Source organism: Peromyscus eremicus, chromosome 22 (genome assembly GCF_949786415.1).
Source record: "Peromyscus eremicus chromosome 22, PerEre_H2_v1, whole genome shotgun sequence".
Lineage (NCBI taxonomy): Eukaryota > Metazoa > Chordata > Mammalia > Rodentia > Cricetidae > Peromyscus > Peromyscus eremicus.
This window is the reverse complement of record NC_081437.1, coordinates 22746208-22770310: the sequence shown is the minus strand read 5'-3', so window position 1 is coordinate 22770310 and position 24103 is coordinate 22746208. Positions and strand designations below refer to the sequence as shown.

Sequence of the window (24103 nt, the reverse complement as noted above, 5' to 3'; positions counted from 1 at the left end):
CCAGGGGTCTACCTGTCTCTGCCTCTCCAGCTCTGGGATTGTAAGTGTGTACCATCAGGCCTCCCCCCGCCCCCCCCCCCTTTTTTTTTGGTTTTTTGAGACAGGGTTTCCCTGGCTATCCTGGAACTTACTCTGTAGACCAGGCTGGCCTTGAACTCACAGAGATCCACTTGCCTCTGCCTCCCAAGTGCTGGGATTAAAGGCGTGTGCCACCACTGCCCGGCAAGTTTAGATCTCTAAAAATTTTAGATATTAAAAATAGCAGTTATAGATAATGCACTGTAACAAAATTACATATGACATACTTAAAGATATAAAGATGACATGGAAAATGAAGTAAGGAAAGACTATGGCGTGGCCGGGCATACTGGAAAAAGAATCGAAATTTTATGAAGTGAAACCTGTGACATTGAACACGGACAAGTTCCCTGCCCAAATTTAACTCTGAGGTAAAAACCCCAGTGGTGGCTTAAGTAGCAGAGAGGGAAGAGTGAACCAATGAGGGGAAGGAGAGATCTGAAGACGTTATCCAGAATGTTCAGGGGGCAAGAAGGAGGAAGAGAGAAGAAGCTGAAAAGGCAAACGAGACAGAACAAGACATGTAGCATATGCTTAGTTAGAACTCCTGGGAGAAGGGCAACCGTGTTCTGAGAGAGTGGCTGAGACGTTCCCAAGACTGAGGAAGATAAGTGTGTTCGCAATCACAGGAAACACAACATATGCTGAATGGAATAACATTTCAATCCATATGTAAAGGCTGGGGTACCGCTCAGTACTAGAGAACTGACTTCTAATGCATAGGTTCAGTTGCTAGCCATCCACTGAAACAACCAAACCCCACACCCCTAACCTGATGAGCTGGCCTGTGCCCACAGCCCCTGTCTCTCAGGAGGTGAGGGCAGGAGGACTGAGCCCAGGAATTTGAGGCCAGTCTGTGCTACATAGCAAGACCCCATCACAAGGAAAAAAAGTACTACATAGAACAATTGTAGTCAAGTGTCACAACATCTAAGAAAAGCAGGTTTTAGAAACAATCAAAGGGCTACAGGAGACGGCTCAGGGACTAAGACTCCTGACTGCTCTGGCAGAGGACCTGAGCGTGGCTCCCAGCACCCACATCAGGCAGCTCACAGCAGCCTCTAACTCCAGCTCCGGGGGATCTGGTGCCCTCTTCTGGCCTCAGCAGGCACCTGCACTCAGGTGCACACAACAGGCCAGTTCATTATTGGGATAACATGTTACAAAAAGCTAAGAAGAGTTGGCTGTCAGTCAGGTACTGAGTCCAAAAGTGTTTTTGGAACAAAAGCTAAACAAAACCACTTTCAGATCATCAAGAACTGAGAGATTATAATCTTCCACTGAAGGACTTTCACCATAGGAATTTCTAAATGATATTCTCCAGGAAGAAAAGTAAGTCCTGAGGGGAGACCAACACTGCAGGCAGAGAGAGAGAGAAACGCGCTGGTGGCAAGTCTAAGCTCCGCCCACAAGATGATGATGTCATGAGCCATGTGTGGTGGCCCATGCTTGTGGTACCAGCACTCAGGGAGGCAGAGGCAGGAGGATAAGTTCAAGGCCAGGAGGGAGAGAAAGAATGAGAAAACGAAAATGAATGTTGACTATTTTGGGAGGGAAAAAAACCCCTACTAGCCAGGCATGGTGGCACAGGTCTGTAATGCCAGCCCTCAGGCACTTAGGAGGTAAAGGCAGGACTATAGAAAGTTCAAGACTAGCGTGACTTTCGAGTTGGAGAGATGGCTCAGTGGTTAGCTCTTACAGAGGACTTGGGTTTGGTTCCCAGCTCCCACATGGCAGCTTATAACTGTCTGTAACTCTAGTTCCAGGGGACCTGACACTCTCTTCTAGTTTCCACAGGCACCAGGCTTGCATGTGGTGCACAGATAAATGTAGGCAAAACAAACACACACATAACATAAAATAAATATTTTCTAAAAAAGAACCCCCCAAAACCAAAAACCAACCAACCAAACAAACGAACCAAAAAAACCATCAAAACTAAAGGTCTAACCCTGGAAACCCACTGCATGTAGTTTATAGTGCAGTGGTAAATACTTGTGTAGTGTGCCTGAAGCATGTTGGGTTTGATCCCAGCACAGCAGGAACAATGAAGATTAGAACTAAGAGCCAGAGAGAAGGTTCGACAGGCAGAGGCGCTCACTGGCCTGTTTTCAATCCCAGGACCCGCATGGTGAAGGAGAGAGCCAACTCTCAGAAGCTGTCCTCTGACCTCCACATATATATGCCATGGTATTTGTGCATGTGTGCACATACATACCCATAAAATAAATAAATGTAACTTAAAAATCTAAAGGTAGCCGGGCGGTGGTGGTGCACGCCTTTAATCCCAGCACTTGGGAGGCAGGGCCAGGTGGATCTCTGTGAGTTCGAGGCCAGCCTGGGCTACAGAGTGAGATCCAGGAAAGGTGCAAAGCTACACAGGGAAACCCTGTCTCGAAAAACCAAAAAACAAAAAAACAAAACAAAACAAAAAGTCTAAAGGTAGAATTAAAATACAGGTCCACAAAAGAAAAAGGGCGGTAATCAGAGCCAAAGACTTTCAAGGTCCTTACATTATTTGTTGGGGAGAGATGCTGGCTAACTTGAGCCTTCAAGTGCCTGTTAAGGGTTCAAGGATATCTCAAACAGATTTTGGATGGGGTGTGTGTGTGTGTGTGTGTGTGTGTGTGTGTGTGTGTGTGTGTGTGTGTGTGACGGGTCAGTGGAGAGTGTTTTATGTGTAATTTGAGAAAGGAGAGATTCTGAATGGCCTATAACAGCGAGCCAGCACAAGGATGATGGCATGGAACCATCCATCCCTCCTACTGGGGTCTATCTTCTAGACTAGAAAGAACTCCCTTTGGTGACTCCACACAGTCCCAGGGCCACAGGAACCCACGTGGGCTCATCTCCAGGAATGTAATACAAGGTCGGGAGACCCAGGCAAGGACAATCTGGAGCCAGTATGGGGAGGGAGCGAAAGCTCTGCTTGCCCGTTTCATCACGGAGATTATGGGGGGTGGGTGGAGAAAGTCAAGCAGCCTTCACAGACTTCTCCCCGGGGCTCTACCTAATTAGATGGACACGTCTGGGGGCTCCTGGTGTCAACATACCCTGATGGAGGACATGGTGACTCTCTCAGGTGCCTCAATGTTGTACCACACACACAAGCTGTTGCGGTTCTGAGCTACCAGCACATCACTCCCGGGAACCCACTGCACGTAGGAGCAGAAGTTGAGGATCATTGTCTTGGAGCAGCTTTCAATATCATATAGATGCAGCTGGAGGAGGGAGACAGCACAATTAGGAAGCAGTGTGGTGATGTCATCCGATTCTGCCCATTTTCCCCGTGGTAAACGACCCACCAGTCAGTGACGTACTGAGTTGCCAGCCCCTGGAGTTGATACTAAGTTGGTTTATCCTGACTCTGGTCAAGTATGAGATGACCAAACAAGCTAACACCTACATTCAAGGTGTGGTTAGGTGAAGGTCGGACTTTCGTTCTTAGAGTAACCCTGGGTCAGATTAACAGGCAAGGCTCCCAAATAAAACTAAACGAGCTGATGGTCTGCCGTGTGGCTCTCACCGAAACGACCAATCACACGAGAGGCTGAACTCTGGTGAGGCCATACTGAGAAGAGAATACGGAAGTGCAAGGAGGGACTTCTCAAGCCAGCCTCCTCACCTTCAGCTAATGTGGCTGAAGCGCACTGGTGGAGTGGCACAAGGACAGACTGGTGAACAGTCAGAGAAACCGACCCTGGAACGCCCTTCCTGACTCTGTTCCCATCAGAAGACAGTCTCCTTCAGGGTACCTAAGACAGGCTGTGACGGGGTACAGACTATTCTTTATCCCTTCTGCTATGCTAATGGCATATGGAACCAAGGACTTCTGTCCTGCATTGCCCCCACAGTCCTGGTAACAGTTTCTCTCATGCCCTTTATGGACCAGCCCAGGCCGAAGGCCCTAGTAACCCCTCTCACACGAAGTTTGCGGTCCCTGAAGAGAAGCTTGTGTCCAGTCTCATTAAGTTCCAGCCAATCCACACGGCTCTCGTGGTTGATTGTACCAATGTTGTAGCCGCCAATCAGATCCACTGCAAAGGAGACAGGTAAGAAGGATGATCCCAGCCATGTCCAGGGCTGCAGTTGTCTGGATAATGCTGGCCTTACAATCACGTTGGGCTTTAAGAACATCTTATCAGTCCAGGGGTACCAATGGGGACTGCAAATGACAAATACTGCACAATTTTTCTAGGATGCTTAAAAAACTGGGTTTCGCCAAGTATGGTTGTGCACGCCTTTAATCCCAGCACTCAGGAGGCAGAGGCAGGTGGATCTCTGTGAGTTCAAGGCCAGCCTGGTCTATAGAGAGAGTTCCAGGACAGCCAAGAACAGCTAAGGCTACACAGAGAAACCCTGTCAAGGAACTTGTCTAGAATTATAGACGTTTTACTTTGACTTTGTAGGCAACTAAAAGATCTCATGGAGACATGGTGGTCCATTGCAATAAGTCCAGCCCTCAGAAATCGGAGGCAGAGAGTGGGAGCTGGCAGCCAGGCCCTTCTATGTCAGCCAGCTCCCACTACCTAGTTTGACCCTGTCTTGAATAAACAAGTAAAAAAGGGTGAGTGTGTCACTGGGTACCAGAGAAAGCTGATGAATGAAGTGACCTTGGTGATGTCATACTGACTCCAAGGTCACCTGAGCAATGGAGTGCATGAGCTGAGACGGCACCAGTGGGTTCAGAGTGAAGAGTAGAAGGGAGCCTCTGAGGAAAGCTAGGCTCAGTGCAGCCGAGTGGCTCACGCCCAGAGTTTGAGCACAGGGCAGAAAGGCCGGATCAGGAAGATGGCCCACTGGAGACCAGCTGGTATGCAAGCTGGTAACTTGGAGACACAGAAATCATGACAGCAGGCATGGTGACTCCTATCTATAACCCCAGTACTCAAGGGTAAAGCCAATCTGGGCAACTTGAGACCCTGTCTCCAAACACTGAAAAAGAAAACAGCAACCCAAACCACGCCAGAGCAAGCCATGTTTGAGCTACAAGGATTCCTGGGAACACTGAAATTGTATGCAAAATTTGATGTACATGCATTTTTTTCTGGAAATGTCTATACTTTTCATTACATTAAAAAGGACTGGTGACTCAGAAAATTGAAGAACTATGTCCTTTTAGATATACTGAAAATGACCCCTGAGGAGGGACTGGACTTGTCTGAAGTCTCATAGTTTACCATTGCCACCAGAGGCTTAGGCCTCTTGACCTACATATCATTCCCACTGCAGATACCTGCATTTCTGAGCTCAGTGTGAAATGTAATATGCATGAAACATGAAACTATCTTAAGAAGAGGCCCATATGTGTATGAAAGCTTGGTTTATGACAGGATGGCATAACAAATTAGTGGGCTTTCAGTAAATGGTTAACAGATGGAGAAAATAAAGTTAAAAACCCTACCTACCCACACCACACACAAAAATAAATTCCAGGTGGAAAGCAAAATTTAAGAATGTTAAAATATAGGAGGGAGGAAGAGAACAAGTTGTTAGATGAGACCTCAAAAACCAGCAATTATTCTACTATTATTTTGGTAGATCTGGTGATGGAACGCAGGCCTGCCATGCAGTCTACCCCCAAGCTCTATCCCTAGACTCAATTTTTTTTTAAACTAAAAATCTATTAGTTGCATTTTTATTTATTTGTTTTTATTTTGCAAGGAGCACATGTGGACGTCAGGAGACAACTTATAGGAGTCAGTTCTCTCTTGAAGGAACTGACGTCAAGTCATCAGGCTTAGTGGCAAGTACCTTTAGATGCTAAGTCATCTTATTAGCCCCTAAATTAATTTTTAAAGTGCTTGCTGCAGGGCCTGAGTTTGATCCCTTAGAGCCACATGGTGGAAGAAAAGGACCCACTGTGACTCAGGTTGTCTTTTGACTCCCACTTGAGTACCATGGCATGCATGTCCCCAAACCAGTTCCGTGACACAAGTAAGTATAATCCATTCTTTAAATGTCTCAATACTAAAGACACCTAAAAGAGAGAAAAGTCAAGCCACGCAGACTGAGAAAAAAAATTTACAATGTAAGTACCCATCAGAGGCTACATACATACGTAAAAATTTCCCATCTTCAACAAAACACTTGGCTTTCACAATGCATATGGGATAAGAACTGGCAGGTCACAGAAGGAGAAATCCAAGTGATTAATAATAAATGCAATAGCATTTCACACACACCAGGCATTTCAGGTCCTGGAGAGGATGTGGAAGAAGAGGAATTCTAACTGGGAGAGGAACTGAGGTTGATGAACCTCTCTGGAGAGCAATGAGAAACACTTAGTGAAGTTGAAGACACAGCCCCTCTGTGATTCAGCAATTCTACCCTAAGCATAGACCTCAGCAAGCAGCATTGCTGTGATTAAAAAACAAAACAAGGGGTTGGGGATTTAGCTCAGTGGTAGAGCGCTTGTCTAGCAAGCACAAGGCCCTGGGTTCAATCCTCAGCTCCAGGAAAAAAACAAACAAACAAACAAACAAGACCAAAACAAACAACGAAAACCCCCAAACAACCAGGGGTTAAAGAAATGGTTCAGTGGTTAAAAGTACTGACTGCTCTTCCAGAGGGCCCAGGTTCAATTCCCAGTACCCACATGGCATCTGACACTCATGTATAAGTCAAGTTCCAGGGATCCCAATACCCTCTTTTGACCTCCAGGGGCATAAGGCATGTACATGGTGCACAGACATACATGCAGGCAAAATATCCATACACATAAAATAAATAAACCTTAAAAAAATTAACACTCAGCAGGGTGTGGAAGCATACACCTTTTGTCCCAGCACTTGGGAGGCAGAGGGAAGTGGATCTCTGAGTTCAAAGGCAGCCTGGTCTACAGAGTGAGTTCCAGGACAGCCAGGGCTACATAGAGAAACCCTGTCTCGAAAAAATAAAACAAAACAACCAAAAAGGAAAAAAAAAATTAACACTCTAAATGCCCATGAGTAAGAGATGAGGGAAAAGACTCAATGTAAATGCAACAACATGTTAGGATTCAACAGAACTAGGCATGAGTAAGCATGTATTAACGATATGCCATGACGGTCAGCAGCTCGTTTATTAAATGACTGTGTGGCAGGCAGGGGTCTAAGTGCTCCCCTCTGACGCAGGCGCTGTCTTCGCTCCCTCTCCGTGGGTGAAGAAATTAAGAAAGACTAACTTTGGTAAGCTCACACTGTAGCAAGTACAGCCAGGGTAGCTGGCGCCAGAGACCCATTCACACAGCTATGCTGTATATGCACGCTCGTCTCTACACTTTCTGGAAGATACTATGCTATTCTCAATCCTTTCTTCCATGCTTGTAACATTTGGTGATACAAATTACAAAGTTAATATTTATAAATGAAACACTTGTGAAATGCAAATTAAGTTTCTATTGTTACTAGTTACTAATAATAAAGGACATAAACATAAAAAAAATACAGCCCTCTCAGTTCTAAATAGTCTATGATTTGATGGCGTCTAAACAGGAAAATTCCTAAATTTGCTGATAATTCTTCTCTACTGTTCACAACTTGCTGACCCTAAGATATATTACTAGAGAAGATGGAAATTAAATAAACAGGCCTATCTGATAGGCCTGTGCATTTATATATCCATAGCTAGATACTTACATAAAGGCATACCCACAGGGAATTAAATATTTCCTATAACGGCTGTAAAAATGAGGTTACGTGTTCACCTGGTACCTTTCAGACTCCTGGACTTGTCAGTGAATGTGATCCCATGATACCGAAGTGCAATACAGGTATCCGTTTCCATATTAAAGTGATAAGAGCATCTTACCTATAGCAATAGTCTTAATATCAACAAGATAAGCCAATTTCTTATTATCTTCCATTCCTCGCTGGCACCTCTCGTTGATACGGACGCTGCGACAAGAACAAGGTGAGGTAAAAAGGGCTCAGCCTGGGGTCTTCTTGACAGTTCTGAAGTACCACGTGGGATGACATTTTTAGACTGATCTGGGGGCATACAGTTCAGAAGCTCAAAAGGAATCCTTCTGGATTTCAAGGGTTCAGAGACCCTTGTGAGGTTACCTGATGAGGTGAGGGTTCATGAATTCAGTGCGTACAGAACCCAAGGAGTCATTACTCCCATATTCTACCAGGGTCAGCTCGCCAGCATTGAAGATCATGCATACCTGGGGAGGAAGAGGAAGGAGGCGTGGAGAAAAATGGTGAAAGGGATACTGTGGGTCAGGGCGGCTTCTCTCTCACCTCTTCCTGCTTCGTCCCCACCCTTTGCCTGCAGTCTCCCTATCCCCTGCCGCTCACCCCTCTGACTAGGAGCTGGAATGAGGCTCATTGAAGGGGGTGGGGAATCGAGCTCTCCACTCACATTCTCATTTTCAAAGAAGTATTTCTCATTGCCACCAGATCCCTGCCAGGCTATCTGCAGAGTGAGGAGAAAACGTCAGAGACAGTGTGGACAACGACCCAGGACAAGGCTGGAAGGACATCAGTGGGGAGGAAGAGACGGCGTTCCAGGAGGCTTTGACATTACACAAAAGATGCGCGCATCAGATTCTTGCCCTGGTCCCCACAATTCTGAGAGATAGCGGTGAAACACAGTCCAGCTATGGAAATTTATACGCCATGATTCCACACCTCTCACTATTGAAATGAGGTCACCAGCATCAGAATGGTCTCCTTTGGGGATCCTACTTCTTGGGGCCCTGTGTCTCTAGAATTAGCAAGCCAAGACATCCCATTACCCACCTTGCCATCCTCGGTTCCTACCTCGCTGAGGCGGTTAGTGTTCAAGTCTCCGAGCAGCAGCGTGTCTGACGTGTGAGCTACCAAGTACCGTTCCTTTCCCAGGATCTTCACCTCCTCTACCTCATAGCCGTAGTGGGACTTGAGCACCACCCTGGTCCCTGAGGATAGGTTCTTCACTATCACCTGGTGAGGGACAGGGCCGAGATTAGATCTTCTTTCTTTTTCTTCCTCTTCTACTTCTGAATTTATTTATTTTGAGACATGTAGCCCTGGTTGGCTTGGAACTTGCTATGTAGTCCAGGCTGGCCTCAAAACTCACTGGCCACATGCCAGACCACAATATCTTTCTTTCTTTCTTTCTTTCTTTTTTTTTTTTTTTTTTTTAAGATTTTTAATTATGTATGTAGGTGTGTACAAAAATGAGTGCAGAGAGGATGTTGGATCTCCTAGGGCTGAAGTTACAAGTGACTGTTGTGAACCACTTAACATGGTGCTGGGAACTGAACTCATGTCCTCTACAAGAATAGTAAGAGCCACATCTCTGGCCCTGGTACAATGTCTTCCAGATAAATCACCTTTGTATTCTCAGTCCTTAGCAGCACTAACAACAGCAGGGAAAGGATAAATGTTTCTGGAGAGAATGGAAAGGTAAAGGAACAAACCAATAATAAATGCAGGGAAGGGCACAGGGAGAGTGAAAGTGTGTCTCTAAGACGACAGAGTCCTGGAGCTTTATGGTAGCTCATGATCCTGCTCATCGACTCCTCTAGTGGGCAGCGTTGGGGAGACTGCTTGACACCAGAAAGATAAAGGTGCCAGTCCCTGTACTCTTGAGCCTGGTGCTTAACCCTTTCCTTACAACAGGCCAGAACATCTCTACAGCAGGAGAGTTGCCAGGAAGTCGCCCTGACGCACTCTGTTCCCTGCGCCAGCTCTGCCAGAGCGATGAAGGTTACATTTGACTGTGGCTGTGGCCAGCAGGTGGGAAAATGTCACAAGGACGGGTGAGCATGGGCGATCTCAGCATGATAGGTCATGGGCTGCTCACCTGGCTGGGTCCCACATACGTCAGCTCGAACTTGTTCTTGTAAATGCTCCTCCGGAGGCAACAGTCAAACTGCTCCACCCCGCCACAGAGTGTGCCCTGAGAGACGAAGGGACAGCATGGGAGGCAACGCATGGGTGTGCTGGCACGGGACGCTGTCTAGATACACCCTCAGGACCTCAGTCCTCGGGGTCACAGTCTAGAGACGAGCGGCCAGCACAGGAGTGGCCAGGCTTTGGACCTATCCAGAGAGGACTTACAGGCATCACATGTGGATTGGATAATGAGGGAGCAATCAGGGTCCCCTGGACAAGTGTGTCCTTTGCAGTCTCCAGCAAAGTGCAAGTTTCCCTTTCCTGCCTTTAACAGCAGATTTTTGGGTTGAAGTCACAAGGCAGCTGGAGCATCTCTTGTGTCACAGTGGTGCCTTGGCACAGGGAGCATTTTAGTCTATGTGGAGACAATCGCCACTACGGAAAGGGGCAAGACTAACACACCGCACAGAGTCGTGAGCCGTCCCGTTTCCAGGCCAAGGCAGTGACAGTGTATAAGTTGGCAATCTCCTTGGGCTTGGCCTCTTCCCAGATGCTTCTTCGAGGACTCCAGTTGAACACCCGGAGTCTAGAGAGGGAAAGAGTGAAAATAAGCTAGTCATGAAAGGGAGCCGTCTCACTCCGTGAGAAAGGGAAGCAGATGCAAAAGAAGGGATCAGCAAGGCAGCCCAGCAGGGAGGGTAAAAACGGTGCAGAGGGAGCTGAGGAAGTCAAGGCAAAGGGAAACAGGGCAAGATGGGTGCCAGGCGTTGTGGGGCACACCTGTAATGCCAACACTTGGGAGGCAGAGGCAGGAGGATCACTGCAAGTTTGAGGCCAGCCTGGTCTACCGAGTGAGTTCCAGGCTGGATGGGCCACAGAATGAGACCCCGTCTCAAAAATCAAAGACAACAACAAAGGCCAGAAGAAGAGAAAGCAGGACAGCAGGACAGCAGGACAAGTGAGACAAATAGACTGCCAGGAGAGAGAAGAAGGAAAAACAAAGTGTAGCAGTTGAAGAAGAAAGGCACGTAAGGAGACACACAGGACTGAAAGGCCACAAAGGCAGACAGACAGACAGAGAAGAGGGGACCTGACCCCAGCTGCTTAGCTGTTGTTTTGTTCTTTATTCATTCACCAAACAGTGGCTGTACATCACATGCCAGATGCCAACGCAGGCACCGGAGAGAAAAAGATGGCTACTCAGAGTTCTTCTCAAGAACTCCTCAAAACAGAAGCAACAACTATGGCACAGTGGGATGAACTCCAGTCTGAAGAGGGGACTCGGAGGATGTGATGGATTCTGCTGTGGAATCCCAGGCTGCGGCAGCACAGTGCATTCTGAAGCCGCCAGCATGCCAACGGATGACAATCTGAGAATCCCTTTCAACAGACGTGGCTTCTGCCCACGCTCCCGCTGCAATTCAGGACAACTCAGCCAGTGCAGAGAGTCCAGAGAAAGACGGTGCAACTGGACGGGGACCTACCTGTCATAACTGCCCAGCACGACAGACTGGCCTCCAGGACTTGCTGCGGCTGTGGTGAATTCCCGCTCCTGAGGGTCACGGCTGTAGTCGAAAGTCTGCAGCACGTGGCCTTCCTTCCCATAGGCCACGATCCTCCGATCACAGCCCGCAGCCACAATGCTGTTGGTTGCCCAGGCCAAGGCATAGGGTGGGCATGGATGGCTAACCAGCTTCCCCTGAGACAGAACGTTTCAATTGTACTTTGTGGATGCCATCCTAGAAATGCCTCAGCCTCGCAGCTGATCCACACACTCTTGACCATCCCACCCTGCCAAGAAAAAAAAATCTTCCTGCCAACATTTCCCCACACCAACACACGCTAATTCTGAGGACTTCACGAATTATCCTTCGGGTCATGAGCACACACGTGCCTTATGTATATACTTGTTGACCTTGTACTCACAGGGGTGTGAGTGTTGGAGCTCTCTGGTATGTACTAGTAAAGCCACCCAAAGGGACACAACACACAGTAACTACACTGTCTAGGCCCAAGATAGCACATGGCTTCAAGGAGGGCTAAATGTAATTAATTACACAGTTAACTCACAATGTAAACGATTCAATAGTACTGAAATATACTGAGCAAAACACCAACACTTCCCTTTATGTCTATCTTTTCTTTTTCCAACAAAATCATTACCTCGTTGATATTTTATTGATTTGTATGTGTTTGTGTGTGTGCATTTGCATGTGTGTGCACATCTGTGCTTGTGTGCACGTGGTTGGAGGGCACAGGATAACCTGCAGATAAGTCACGTCTGTCCTTGCACCGCGTGGGTCCTGACAGGTTTGGCATCAGCACCTTTACCTGCTGAGCTCGCTCGCTGGCCTGTTAACTTCTTTCCCCCTATGCACTCGGATGTATGTGTGTTACGTAAACACGTGTATATATATATATATATATATATATATACACACACACATTTGTGTATATGTATCTATTTACATAAGTGGAAATAATTTTCACTTTTTGTCCCCCTCAGTCTTTCTCCCCCCTCTCTCAAGGTCCCTTCCACCCACTCCTCCCTATAAATAGTGAGCTCTAGCCTCCTGAACGCAGATCTCTGTGGCGGCACCCAAATGCTTCTCTCCAAGATCACACTCTCCCAGCCTCCTCCCCCAGTACCTCAGCCTCCCCCCGACCCCCCGGGGGGGGGGCTCCTAGAATGTCCACCCCACCCCAGAGTATGCGTGGTGCATACCTGTGACTCTCCAGAGCCTTCATCATCGAAGAAATACCTGACGATGGTGCCGTCTGCATGGCCCGAGAGGATCCCTTTCCCAGAGCAACTGAAGGGCAAAGGTGGAGAGGTGGACACAGAGGGAGACACACACACACACACACACACACCGTGAAAGTCCCCTTTCCGTCAAATGCAGCTTTTTCCCGACATTTCCCAGTCTTATTTTTTCCACTCACTTGGTTGTCAACGCCACCACGTAAGAGTCTGTCCCGTAGATGGTAGACGACTTGTTAGTTTTAGTGTTTGCTAAGCGAACCTGAAACAGCAAAGAATATGCAGAAGTCTGGCTAGGCTACTTTCAATTTCGCCCAGGCACTAAGATGAAGCCCACACTAATCTCCAGGGGAAAAGAGGAACCATATTCTCCCCTACCTCCCCAGGACCATTATCCCCACCTCACACCTACTCTGGGTTTCCTTCCCCTCCTTTACCTTGCCTTCAGCCAGTCCAAAGACAATAATGTACTCGGCAGGCCACTGCAGACAAGTGACAGCGCTCTATAGGAGAAAGGGTAAAAGGTAACCCCGCCTGCGTGGATTCGCACATGTACAACAACCCGCCACCCACCACCCACCGCCACCCCAGTCTTCCACAGGGGGAGCAGGCGAGGAGGGGACACAACAAGGCTCCTCGGTAGGTGACAATGAGCAGCCAGTCCACACCAGCCCTCAGCAGGTCAAATCAGGGCTAGACATTGGGAGAGGCAAGTCCGGGGACATTTCCAAGCAGATAAGCAGGTGTTTGCGCATCTGTGAACTTTACCGTCTGGATGAACTTGTTGCAGATCACCTTCTTGTCACCCCTGTCAAACAAAGACAAGGACGCATACTTGAAAATCACGTCCGAAGATAAACTGCCCGACGTGATGCGGATGAAAGGCGGCGGCAAGACCGGAAACCTTTCCTGGCCGACTAGCGCTTCCTGTCCCTCTGTGGGAGGTCTGATGGAGATGTGAGTGAGTGCCCAAGAAGCCCTGGAGCTACATCAAAGACACAGCGTCGCACTGGCTCTCGGGACCTTCCGCTGGCCTTACACTCATCCCTCCAGAGACGGGACTGCAGGACACACGGGGCAGGCACAGGATGGCCACCACAGCATCAGGCTCTAGGGCATTCCTGCTTTCCACGGTTGACCCCATCCCTATCCCAGCAAAGCATTTCTCACGCCCAGCTCTTTTTCTGTGGGCCACAAGCCACCTCCCGCCATCCTCACCAGTCTTCTCCAATCTTGTAGACATAGATGATGTTGTCAGTCTGTCCTATGGCAATTTTAGTGGAATCAGGAGAGAAAGCCATGCCTTTTACCATGTAGCTCTTCCTGCCATACTAGGGGTGAAAACAAAGATAATGAGTATAAATGAAAGAGAACAAAAAAACCACACGCCTGTCCCAAAAGACCGGGAAGTTTACACTGAGAAAAAGCGTAGACCATTTCCCATGTCTACGGCTAGAGGCCAGATTACCAAGTTTTCTAGGATAACATGTTGGAGCACACATGAGTTCACTCTACCTTCATGTCGGCTGGCTTGGTGGAGAACTTGTCTCTCCGCTCCCCATGTTCATCATACAGCAGTACCACGCGGTCCACCGTGCAGACAGCAAATTTAGCATTGTTCTGGGACCAGGCCATACAAGTCACCTTCGCAGCTCCATCCTGCAGAGGCAAAGGGGCAGTGTAGACAGTGCTGGTCTATGGTGCGTGAAGTATCTCCAGGCTCCTCAGTCTTAGCGTGGCTTTGCTCTACATCTACCGACACAGTGCTTTTCTCAAAACTAAACAAAATACGACAAAGTGCTTGGACACTTGAATTGTAAGAACAATAGTTTCCAAAACCTCGTGTGGCCCAGATTGGCTTCAAATTTACTCTACAGCATGGATGACTTGAACTTCTGATTCTCCTGGCTCTACCTCCTGAGTGCTAGGATTCAACGCATGCACCATCATGTCTAGTTTATGCCATGCTGGGGATAGGACAGGACCCAGGGATTCATTCAAGGCAAGCAAACACTGTCCCTACCAAGGCCTCTCCTCAGCCCCTAATGTGCTTTGAGACTCATGGTATAAATAATGCATCAACTGTTCCAAAAGCAATGGCCTGCTTGTTCCCTCATCTTTCAGGTCTGCTACTGGAAAAAAAAAATCAATTATTGTGATAAAGTTTAGTCTTTATAGCTACTCATTCAATTAACATTTTCAAGCACTTTACCCAGAAAGGCACTTGGCCAGGAGCTGACAGAGAGACAAAGACGAAGCACAGTCCAGCCCCAGGACGTAACTGGATGCTGAAAAATTGGAAATGCCCCATAAGAATAATATGTCCTGAGTGCAGGAATAATTTAGAGAAGCTCAGGACAATTTTATGCTTAAATGGTCAAAATTAAACTTTGAAGAATGGATGCCAGTGAATGGTAAATTACTTCAGATGTAATGAGTAGCATGAACGGAGTCAAGCTCTGGCCGAGGACCAGCAATTTAAGGAAGCCGAGGCTTTGCAAACGAGAGAGGAGGTAGGGCAGGAAGCACAGACTGGGCTAGCTCAGGAAGGGCCTTTGGAGGCGAGCTAATGATCTAGATTTATTGGGCAGGAATAGGAGAGACAGTGGACATGTGGAAACAAGGAGTAACATAATTAGAAGACTCGGGATAAACAATGTCACTGTCCCCTGCTAACTGCCTGCTTTATCAAAGTCTCGAGTTAAAAGTGACCACTGCACAAGCTGAGATACGGCCCAGTCAATGGAGTGTTTGCCTTGCACTCACGACTCCCCAAGTTTGATGCTTGGCACCTCAGAAGAGTAAGTTAAGAAATGAAAAGAATGTGGGAATGGCAGGTATGACGGCCCAGGCCTGGGAGGTGGAGGCAGGAGGATCAGATGTTCAAAATCCTCCTCAGCTACACAGCAAGTGTGAAGCCAGCCGGGTTATATGAGATGTTGTCCTTAAGAAAAAGTAAAAACAAGAACCGGGCATGGTGGCACATGCCTTTAATCCCAGCACTCGGGAGGCAGAGGCAGGCGGATCTCTGTGAGTTCAAGGATAGCCTGGTCTACAGAGTGAGATCCAGGATAGGCTCCAAAGCTACACAGAGAAACCCTGTCTTGAAAAACCAAAATAAATAAATAAATAAAAAGAAAATAAGTGATCATCCACAGTGAATTATTCTTCCTGCTTGTCCCTCACTGTACCAGCTGGGGTCCTCTAAGGCTCTACCACTAAAGGTTTTTGTTCCTGAGATAAAATTTTTCTCCTGCTCCAAATGTTTGAGTAATCATTTGGGGCTACTAGAGGTCTGGCTTAAAACACTTTTACTTTCTATATCTAACCCAAATGCTTCCAGAGCCAGAAGGGGAAGGGGTCATTGCATCAAAATTCTCAAACCACAGCCCGAAAAATAGCCAGCCACACCATCACCATGGTCATGATCCAACCACTCACTACCGTAGGTTAGAAGGGGGTGCAGGCGCTTCACCAACTTTGGCTGATCACCTTCCTTCATGGCTGAGTCCATCCTGGGCATCAGGCCCAGCTGCACCATGACATCATCTTGTTTTAGGGACCAAGGGGTTCTATTTCCAATTTTTCCATTAGGGTATTTTGAAATTACAGATGGCAGCACAAGTTTACTGAGCAAAGAGTACAACTTTTTATTGTTCTACCACGGAGCCAGGGCTCCATCCCCTACAACTCTTTCTTCTAATTTACTTCTACTCTCCACACACCCTGCAAACATCCCCAAGTCCCATAATCGATGGATTCTCCTTTCTCTGCAATAAGTGCCTGTCTGTCTTGACAACTGAGTGGAACAGGAAGTGGGACAGACATTTTCATAAATGCTTGATACCCAGTAAGTACCTGACCTCATATCTCTGAGGTAGAAGCTACTATTATTCCCATTTTACATATGGGGAAACTGAGGCACTGAAAATTTAAAAAGTAAATTACATATACAGTTTTTCGATGACAGATGGAATATTTGAATCCATGTATGTTTGATTCCAAAAGCTATAACTATAATGTCTTTAATTATGCTGTTGTGGTATATGTATTAATAACTTAATTCTACCATATGCTTTTATTTATTTTTGTCATTATCATTATTTTATTTTATTTTTTTTTGAGACAGGGGCTCTCTATGTACTCCTGGAACTCAATTTGTGAGACCAGACTGGGATTGAACTCACAGAGATCTGCCTGCCTCAAGGCATGAGGCATCATCATGCCTGGCTATTCTTTTTTTTTAAACTTTTTTATTAATTAAATTAATTGATTTATTTTACATCCTGACTGCAATTTCCCCGGCCCCCCTTCTCCCATCCCCTCTTTCTACTTCCCCTCACCCTCACCCCCAATCCTCTGCTCCTGTTTCTGTTCAGAAAGGAGCAGGCCTCCCATGGGCGTCAACAAAGCACGGCACATCAAGCTGAGGTAGGACTACACCCAGCTTCTCAAGGAGACTCTAAAAGCCACACATTATTCTTAGTTTTAAAAAGAAGGTCTTGCTATGTAGTCAGGCTGGCTCTGAGAGCACAGCAAGCTTCCTTCCTGCCTCAGCCTCACCAATTCTGAGATTACAGGCACCACAATCAGGTAAGGGATTTCCTTTTGTAGGGCTAGGGACAAATGCAGGGTCTCACATATGCCAAGCATATGCTCTACCACTATGCAACATCCTCTGCAAATAGCATACTCTTTCCGTATGTAGGTGTGTGGATGTTGGGGGTTCTATGTGCCTGTTTGTGTGTGCACGTAGAGGCCAGAGGTCAGGATCAAGTGTCTTCCTTAATTGCACCCCACCTTATTTTTTAAGACAGGGTCTCTCACGGAACCTGGAGCTCATAAATTTGGCTAGGCTGGCTGGTCAATGAGCTCTTGGGACCCACCTGACTCTGCCTCCCCAGAACTGAGATTACAGGTGTGCCTGGCACTTAAGCGGATGCTGGAGATCTGAATTCCGTGTCTCCTGCTTATGAAGAGCCATCTCCCCCACAGCCAACCTTATTTGTGCAGTGTTAGCCTGTCTTTTCTGTTTTGATGCCTTTCCCTGTGGTCTATCAGTCTTCACACAGCTTTTCAGCTTACAATGCTCTCTAAAACTTTCTCCTTACATCTCCACTCACAGGGCAGCAAGGGGATGTCCAGGAAGAGCCCCAGTGAGGGCCTGGTGCTGATAGTGTAGCAGAGACCAGGGGCCTCGAACCAGACCAATGATTCTTTGCGATGAACGCCCGCACGACAAGATGTATGGATAAAGGGGTTTACTGCGTGACTCACTGTGTCACACTGCAGCTTCCATGACAAGATTTTCCCTTTCTTCCTTTTTCTTTTTCTCCTTTTTTTATCTTAAATTTTATCTTGTTTTATTTGGGGGGGTTAGGTTGCAGGGTAGAGGGCGGATGTGAGGGGACAGGAGATGGGTGTGATCGGGATCCATGATGCGAAAGACACAGAGTCAATAAAAAAAGAGAATGTTAAAAAACTTTTTTTCCTTACATTTATTTATTATGTGTGGTGGGGTTGTGCGTGTGTGGCGGTCAGTGGACGACTTGCATGAGTTGGTTCTTTCCACCGTGTGGGTCTCAGGGATCAAACTCAGGCAGTCAGGCTGAGTGGTAAGTGCCTTTATCCACTGAGCCATCTCACTGGCCCAATTTTTTTTTTTTTTTTTTCTGTTTTCAAGATAAAGAGTCTCATGCAGCCCAGGCTGGCCTTGAACTCTCAATGTAGCCAAGAATGACCTTGCACTCCTGATCCTCCTGCCTCCACTTCCCAACTGCTGGGATTTCTGGCCTTCAGTGCCACCAAACCAGCTTATGGGGTGTGTGTGTGTGTGTGTGTGTGTGTGTGTGTGTGTGTGTGTGTGTATGTGTGTATGTAACATCATTTAACTCTCTCCTAAGTCTCTTAGAATTGCTCTCACGACGGATTTTCTTTCCCAAACGAAGAAGCTAGTGACAGAAAGACCAGGTAAGATGAGGCTTAAAGCCAGAGATACCATTCGGACAAATCAGCGCTACACCTGAACTCCGTTCCCTTCACTGCCAAACACTTTATGTTCCTGGGCTCCTCCCCGAGTGCCCAGCCTCTCCTGAATCTGAGATACACTTTCACAATCCAAACGCAGGTTCAGCCTTGCGCTTACTTCATCCTGTGCAGACGTATGATCGTTGTCCCTTATAGCCTGTGACGCAACTCCATCCCTTAGAGCCTAAGCTTGGGGCCTGACACTCGACTCATGTACGTGATGCAGTGAAGGTCTTCAGCGATGCCTGTGGCCTACTGAAAGAGCTTTCGCACTCTCCTGCACACCGCAGGCACTCCACAGAAACTTCTGTTCCCCCGCTTTTTTTTTTTTGGAACGCCCGGCGGCCGGGGCGGGGGAGAGGCACGCGATTCCTCACCTGAGGGCTCAGCAGGGTCCTCAGGTGCTTCAACTGCATGACGCACACGGCTCTCGGAGGCTCGCTGACCGAGGCAGCTCCCGCCGTTACCCGGACAACCCGCCAAGCTGCGGCGGCGGCGGCGCGAGCCGCTGACGCACAGGCGACGTGGCGCGACACACGTCCTAAGGTCACGTAGCGGGTTCGCGACGGCGGGAACAGGCACGTGCGCAAGCGCGGCGAGTCCTAGGGCGGGGCCACAAGAAGGGAGGTGGGGGTGGTCGCATCATCGCCTCGACCAATCCCGTAACGGCATGCAAACCCAAGGCAAAGCCCCACCCACAAGTCTTCCTCTTTCCCCGCCCCCCACCGCTCCGACATCACTTTAACCCTGGTGTTTCTCACCGCTGTATCCAGCCAAGTGCGCTTTTTCGTGGCTTAAACTCTGGAGCAGAGCAAAAGCAGGGGCTACGAGAGGCGAAAGCCGATTCGCCGAACTGCAACCTCCACCCGCCCCCGCCAAAAGTTCTGTGACTTGCCCGAGGCCACTCAGTACTGATGAGCAACAGTGAATGCTCAGGGAGATACCTGTTTGAAGTGGGCAGAGGTACAGTCCCGTTTTACACAACAGGACGGGTCACGGGCCGAAGTTAAAACAGCTAGTAAATGGTGGAGCCGGGATTCAACCCAGAGCCGATAACCTTTTAATTCCCGGAAGATGATTCAAGTCTTCTTAACCCATTGTCTCCGTGTTCAGCTTCTCGACCCTGTAAGACAGTCTCCGGAAATGATCCGGGGTTTGAGGGCTGTGTTGGAAGCACTGGCTAGGGAAAGGCAAGGCACCCTGTTTGGAAGCACCCTGTTTGGCCAATGGGTAAACGGTGAGTTCACGGCCGCTTACTGAAATCCAGGTGTCTTTATGGGTCAGTGCAAGGGACAGACAGAGCTTGGCTGCCCTCCTAGCTTAGAGCTAGGGGTTGAGGATTGGTTAAGAAAAGATACTGTCCTCTTTATTTTGTTTGACTGGGATCCTTTCAAGAATTTTTCTTCTAATTTCTTGCAAAGTATCAGAGAGAGCGAATGACATGCAGAAAAGGAGCTACCCGGAGGCCTTCTCTAAACGGTCCCAGGTTGGCAAGACCTATACCCCCTAAAAGCACAGCATGTGCTCTCCAGACAGAAGCTGGGTCCCAAAGCCTTGCATGCACAGCGGTTGCCAACGGCAACGAATATTTCTCTCTCCATTACTACCTCCCGCTTGAAAAATTAAGAACGGGTAGAGGCCAGGTCCCAAAATTTTTCACAGGTAACACAAATAGGTCCCAGAACCCAAATTATAATTTTTTTTTTTTCGATAGGGGCATCCAAACCCCTTTGTTTTATTTCTAGAATCCTCTGGATATGTTACAGAGTATAAATATAAACTCCTTTGTGGATTACAATTATTATTAAGTGTGAGTGAACAGAGACACAGACGAAAGAGAAAACAAAGAGGCACTGGTGTGCACAGGGTGAGAATACATGGCACCAAGGGACAGTCCGTGGGAGCTGTTCTTGTTAGCCCCCAAGACACTGCTCAGTCCTTCTGACCATTTTCCCAGAGTGAACGGTGGAATAAAAAGAATGGGGAGGGGGTTAGTTATATAACTCAGTGGTAGAGCATTTGCTTAGTATGCACGAGGTCCTGGACAAAGATTTAAACAACAACAAAAAAAAAATCGACTGGCCCTTTTATGTGACATGGCCCGGTTTCCACTGGTGCAAAAACTTCTGTGTCTTCTCATCGCCTTCCCCCGTTCGACAGAGCCAAAGAAAGGAGGGCTTCTAGCTTTCTGTGCCCTTTCCTCCTTGTCTTTTCTCCGCCCATCTTAGACGACAACACGGAGACAAACATCTTATGAGTCTGTTCCTTAAGTTGGCGGTGGCGTGAGGGGCCCTTGGAGAGCTGACAGGGTGTAGAGACGTCTTCAGCATACCATACAGTATACCTTACAGCCAGTTCCAGTTTGTCCAAGAACCTTTATTGGAAAAAATGTCCCAGGGGTGAGATCACCCGCAGCTGGAGGGGCTGCCAGGTGAGGGGAGCACCTGAGGCTCCGTGGAAGACATTGGAGTAAGTAGTACAGTGTGACATCTGCCTCTAGGCCCAGAGGGTTCCTCTTCCTCCCTGGAGGAAGGGCAATGCAGACAGAAACACCCCTCTCTCAGGCCCAGAGGCAAGCTGGAGGGGCAGCTAGTGGATGCCAAGAGTCCTGATGCACGTGAGATGGGCCCCTATTTGGGACCTAGTGGGATAGGGTTGAATAAATGACTCTCCCCTGGACCTGGGGGATAGGAGATGTTTCATTGATAGCCACTCCCAGGTCCAGGGGTACAGATTCTAACAGACCTACCTTCTGGCCCTGCTCACAGTAGAAAGAGGATGGGTACCAGCCAGGGATTCTGGGAGGGCATTGCCTTGTGGGAGTCTCAAGCAGATCACCATCTTAGGCTTTCCCTGACCCCACCCCCACCTCCCACATTATTAGTGCATCTCTCTTCTGGTTCCGGTTCTTCGTTTCACTCAGTTCACTCAAACGTCGATGGTGTTGATGGATGGAGACTTTTTCTGTGAAAGAAAATCACCCCAAATCTCGAATTCCAGAAAAGTAAAGGTGCCACACCTGCTTCCTGGACTCCTCCCTCCCAGACATTCCTGTCCCACCCCACCCCTCTTTTCTGCCTGTTCTGCCTTTCACTGAATACTCCTTGGCACCCAAATCACCCTTCTCACACCCACTGGTTCCCCACATCACCTGTCTCGTCCCCACTGGCCTTCCCTGAGGACTCTGTTCGGGCCCCTTCCCCTTCTCCTTGGGGTTGTTGTTGGAGTCGTTGTCCTTGATGATGTCGTACTGACGGCAGAACAGCCCAATTACAGCTGAAACACAACAAGACCATCTGAGCCGTTGCGGATCTTGACCTCTCCATTCACGGCCTGGAGGGTCCAGAGATAGTCACACAACTAGAAAAAATCCTTCAATCCCTGGTGCCCGTGCAACCCTGGCCTTGCAGTAGCCTTCCTCTTTCTCCTCAAACCTGTCCTGATTACCTCCCTCCACCGGCCCTCCCCCCACTCCCTTCCTCTCCCTTTTCTCCTGACAGATCGACAGCCTTCACCACGTCCCACTATCACAGACCCAAGTCCCTGGTTCCCCATCCAGGACTCACCAGCCCACATGAGCAACACCACCACAATGATGACCACTTCCCCTGTCTGCAGTGGCTGCTCTCCATCCAGACCCTCCACCGTAATGTCACCTAAGAAGAGAGCCATCCTCTGGGTTACAAAGGACCCCCTGGAGAGCTCTGTTACATACAGAAGGGAGATGTTGGGGGTTAGAGTCAGCGGGATCCATCTCGCACTGAACCTGGAGTTGTAGAGTGGGCCCTCTCAGGAAGAAGCCCTTGGTGGGCAGTGTTTAGACATCAAAGTGTGATCACAGAACTTGCTCGGTGCAGGCTGTGGCGGATGCGATTTGAGTTTGGGTGAAAGGAAGCTTTTTAAAAGCCCTTCCCCCCAAAGGATTCATTAGCAGCGTCTCTCTAGCTGGTCCCCTGCCCACCTGTTTTTTTTTCCTTCCCTGGCAGTGGAACGAATTAAATCATTCTGTTCATCTGAGCTAGACTGTTGTTAGCAAGTAAACCAGAGGTTAAAAGCCAGGTAAAAAGCCGTGAATCTACTAACACAGGCTCTCACCTGGGCTGGAGCTGTTGGAGGGCAGCCTGTCAGAACCCTTGAGAGTACGGAAGTGCACACGGGGCCCAGGGGGACTCTCTCCCCGGAGGCCGATGCTCCTGACCTGCACCGTATAGTCACTGTCTTCAGCCAGGCCCCAAAGAGCACAGGCCCTGGTGGTGGTGTTCACCTCCCTGATGACACGCTGCCCAGGGCCGTTCTGCCGCTGCAAGGAGATGAAGGGAAAGGAGAGCAACCTAGCCCCAGTCCCTGACCATCAGGCTGAACTCGGGGACTTCATAACATCCAAGCACTCCAAACGAGTAGTGTGGAGGTGACTGGAGGGATGTTCAGAGATCCAAGGGCACAGGTTGGGGAAACAGGGTGATTCATACTTGCTGGGAAATGGAGTAGCCAATGACGATGTTGCCTTCTGGGACGTCCCAGGACACAGTGGCCGAGTTGGCTCTGAGGTGAGTGACCGTCACATTCACAGGAGAGGGAGGTCGGTCTGGGGGGGGGGGGGTGCCAGGGTGTTGACAGGTTAAGAGGCTTCACCTCCACACTAGCTCTGACGGACCCCCACTGCGGGCGTCCTCTTCACTCACCTGCTCGCACAAAGCCCAGGTCACAGCTGACCAGCAGGAGGACCGTGGGACTCAGATATGGGGAAAGGGGCATCAAAGAAGCCATGGTTTCCACCGAGTTCGCCGAGGGGCCCGGAGGCATCCGCTGGACATCCAGGCGGGGATCCTGGAGGAGGCACGAGTTGAGAGGGTCAGGAGCTGCCCAGAACGCAAGCGGGATGCAGCAGCTCTTCCAGGCTGCCCACAGCCCACAGCCCATTTGCCCCGCGGCTTTCCCGCCTCCGCATAACCCCGGTGCCCACCCCAGCCCCCACCCGCGCAGTCGGATCAGCCCACACCCACCTCCCGGGTCCTCGTGGTCGGTCAGGCCTCGGGGGGCTGTTCGGTGCCCAGGGGGCGGCCCATCGCCGAACCGGCGCTGGTCCTACCCCATCCCGACGCGGGCCCGCCGAGGCGGGCAGCGCCGGCCGAGCTGCGGGCAGAGAGGGCAGAAGCGGAGTGGCCGCGGGCCGCGGGTCTGCGGGGCCCCCAGCGTTCCCAAGGGCCGCGCGCGACGTCTGTCTCGGAGCAGGGGGCGTTGCCGGCGGCGAGGCCTGGCAGCTGGCCTGCGTCCCCGGTGCAGAGGACAGTGCGGCGGCCGAAACTGGCCCCCTGCAGCGGGATAGGATCGTCCGGGCCAGCCAGCCAGCCAGCCAGCCAGCCGCCGCCTTCTGCAGAGCTGGCCCCGCGCGCTCCGCTGCAGCCCGGCTGGGACGCGCGGGCCTGCCCCG

General features: G+C 49.1%; 2 protein-coding genes across 2 annotated transcripts in view; both read right to left on the bottom strand.

Annotated features, from left to right (window-relative positions):
• Ift172 (intraflagellar transport 172) overlaps positions 1-19179 on the bottom strand; it is a 40263-nt gene extending 21084 nt beyond the window's left edge. Inside the window, exons 1-16 of the mRNA XM_059248678.1 lie at positions 19050-19179; positions 14161-14304; positions 13864-13976; positions 13414-13453; positions 13083-13148; positions 12828-12907; positions 12610-12697; positions 11369-11583; positions 10347-10470; positions 9853-9948; positions 8826-8987; positions 8425-8478; positions 8124-8227; positions 7870-7955; positions 4003-4115; positions 3132-3299 (exon numbers count right to left, since the gene is read on the bottom strand). Of these exons, the coding sequence (XP_059104661.1) occupies positions 3132-3299; positions 4003-4115; positions 7870-7955; positions 8124-8227; positions 8425-8478; positions 8826-8987; positions 9853-9948; positions 10347-10470; positions 11369-11583; positions 12610-12697; positions 12828-12907; positions 13083-13148; positions 13414-13453; positions 13864-13976; positions 14161-14304; positions 19050-19088 (1692 nt within the window). The 5' untranslated portion in view covers positions 19089-19179. The remainder of the gene's footprint in view (positions 1-3131; positions 3300-4002; positions 4116-7869; positions 7956-8123; positions 8228-8424; positions 8479-8825; positions 8988-9852; positions 9949-10346; positions 10471-11368; positions 11584-12609; positions 12698-12827; positions 12908-13082; positions 13149-13413; positions 13454-13863; positions 13977-14160; positions 14305-19049) is intronic.
• Positions 19180-21400: 2221 nt separating this feature from the next.
• Fndc4 (fibronectin type III domain containing 4) lies at positions 21401-23880 on the bottom strand. The gene is made up of 7 exons (XM_059248372.1): positions 23676-23880; positions 23355-23499; positions 23142-23257; positions 22768-22972; positions 22239-22328; positions 21824-21948; positions 21401-21636 (listed from the first exon to the last, which is right to left on the bottom strand). The coding sequence occupies exons 2-7, from the start codon at positions 23473-23475 to the stop codon at positions 21601-21603; spliced, it is 693 nt and encodes a 230-aa protein (XP_059104355.1). The 5' UTR covers positions 23476-23499; positions 23676-23880; the 3' UTR covers positions 21401-21600.
• Between the last annotated feature and the right edge of the window lie 223 nt (positions 23881-24103).

Excerpts from the sequence above, each read along its gene's own strand:
- Fndc4 (XM_059248372.1), bottom strand. The coding sequence starts at position 23,475 with ATGCCTCCGGGCCCCTCGGCGAACTCGGTGGAAACCATGGCTTCTTTG. Across the intron at positions 22,973-23,141 it reads GCTACTCCATTTCCCAGCAA|CGGCAGAACGGCCCTGGGCA; the intron begins GTATGAATCACC and ends ATCTCCTTGCAG. Across the intron at positions 21,949-22,238 it reads GGTGTTGCTCATGTGGGCTG|CTGTAATTGGGCTGTTCTGC; the intron begins GTGAGTCCTGGA and ends GTTGTGTTTCAG.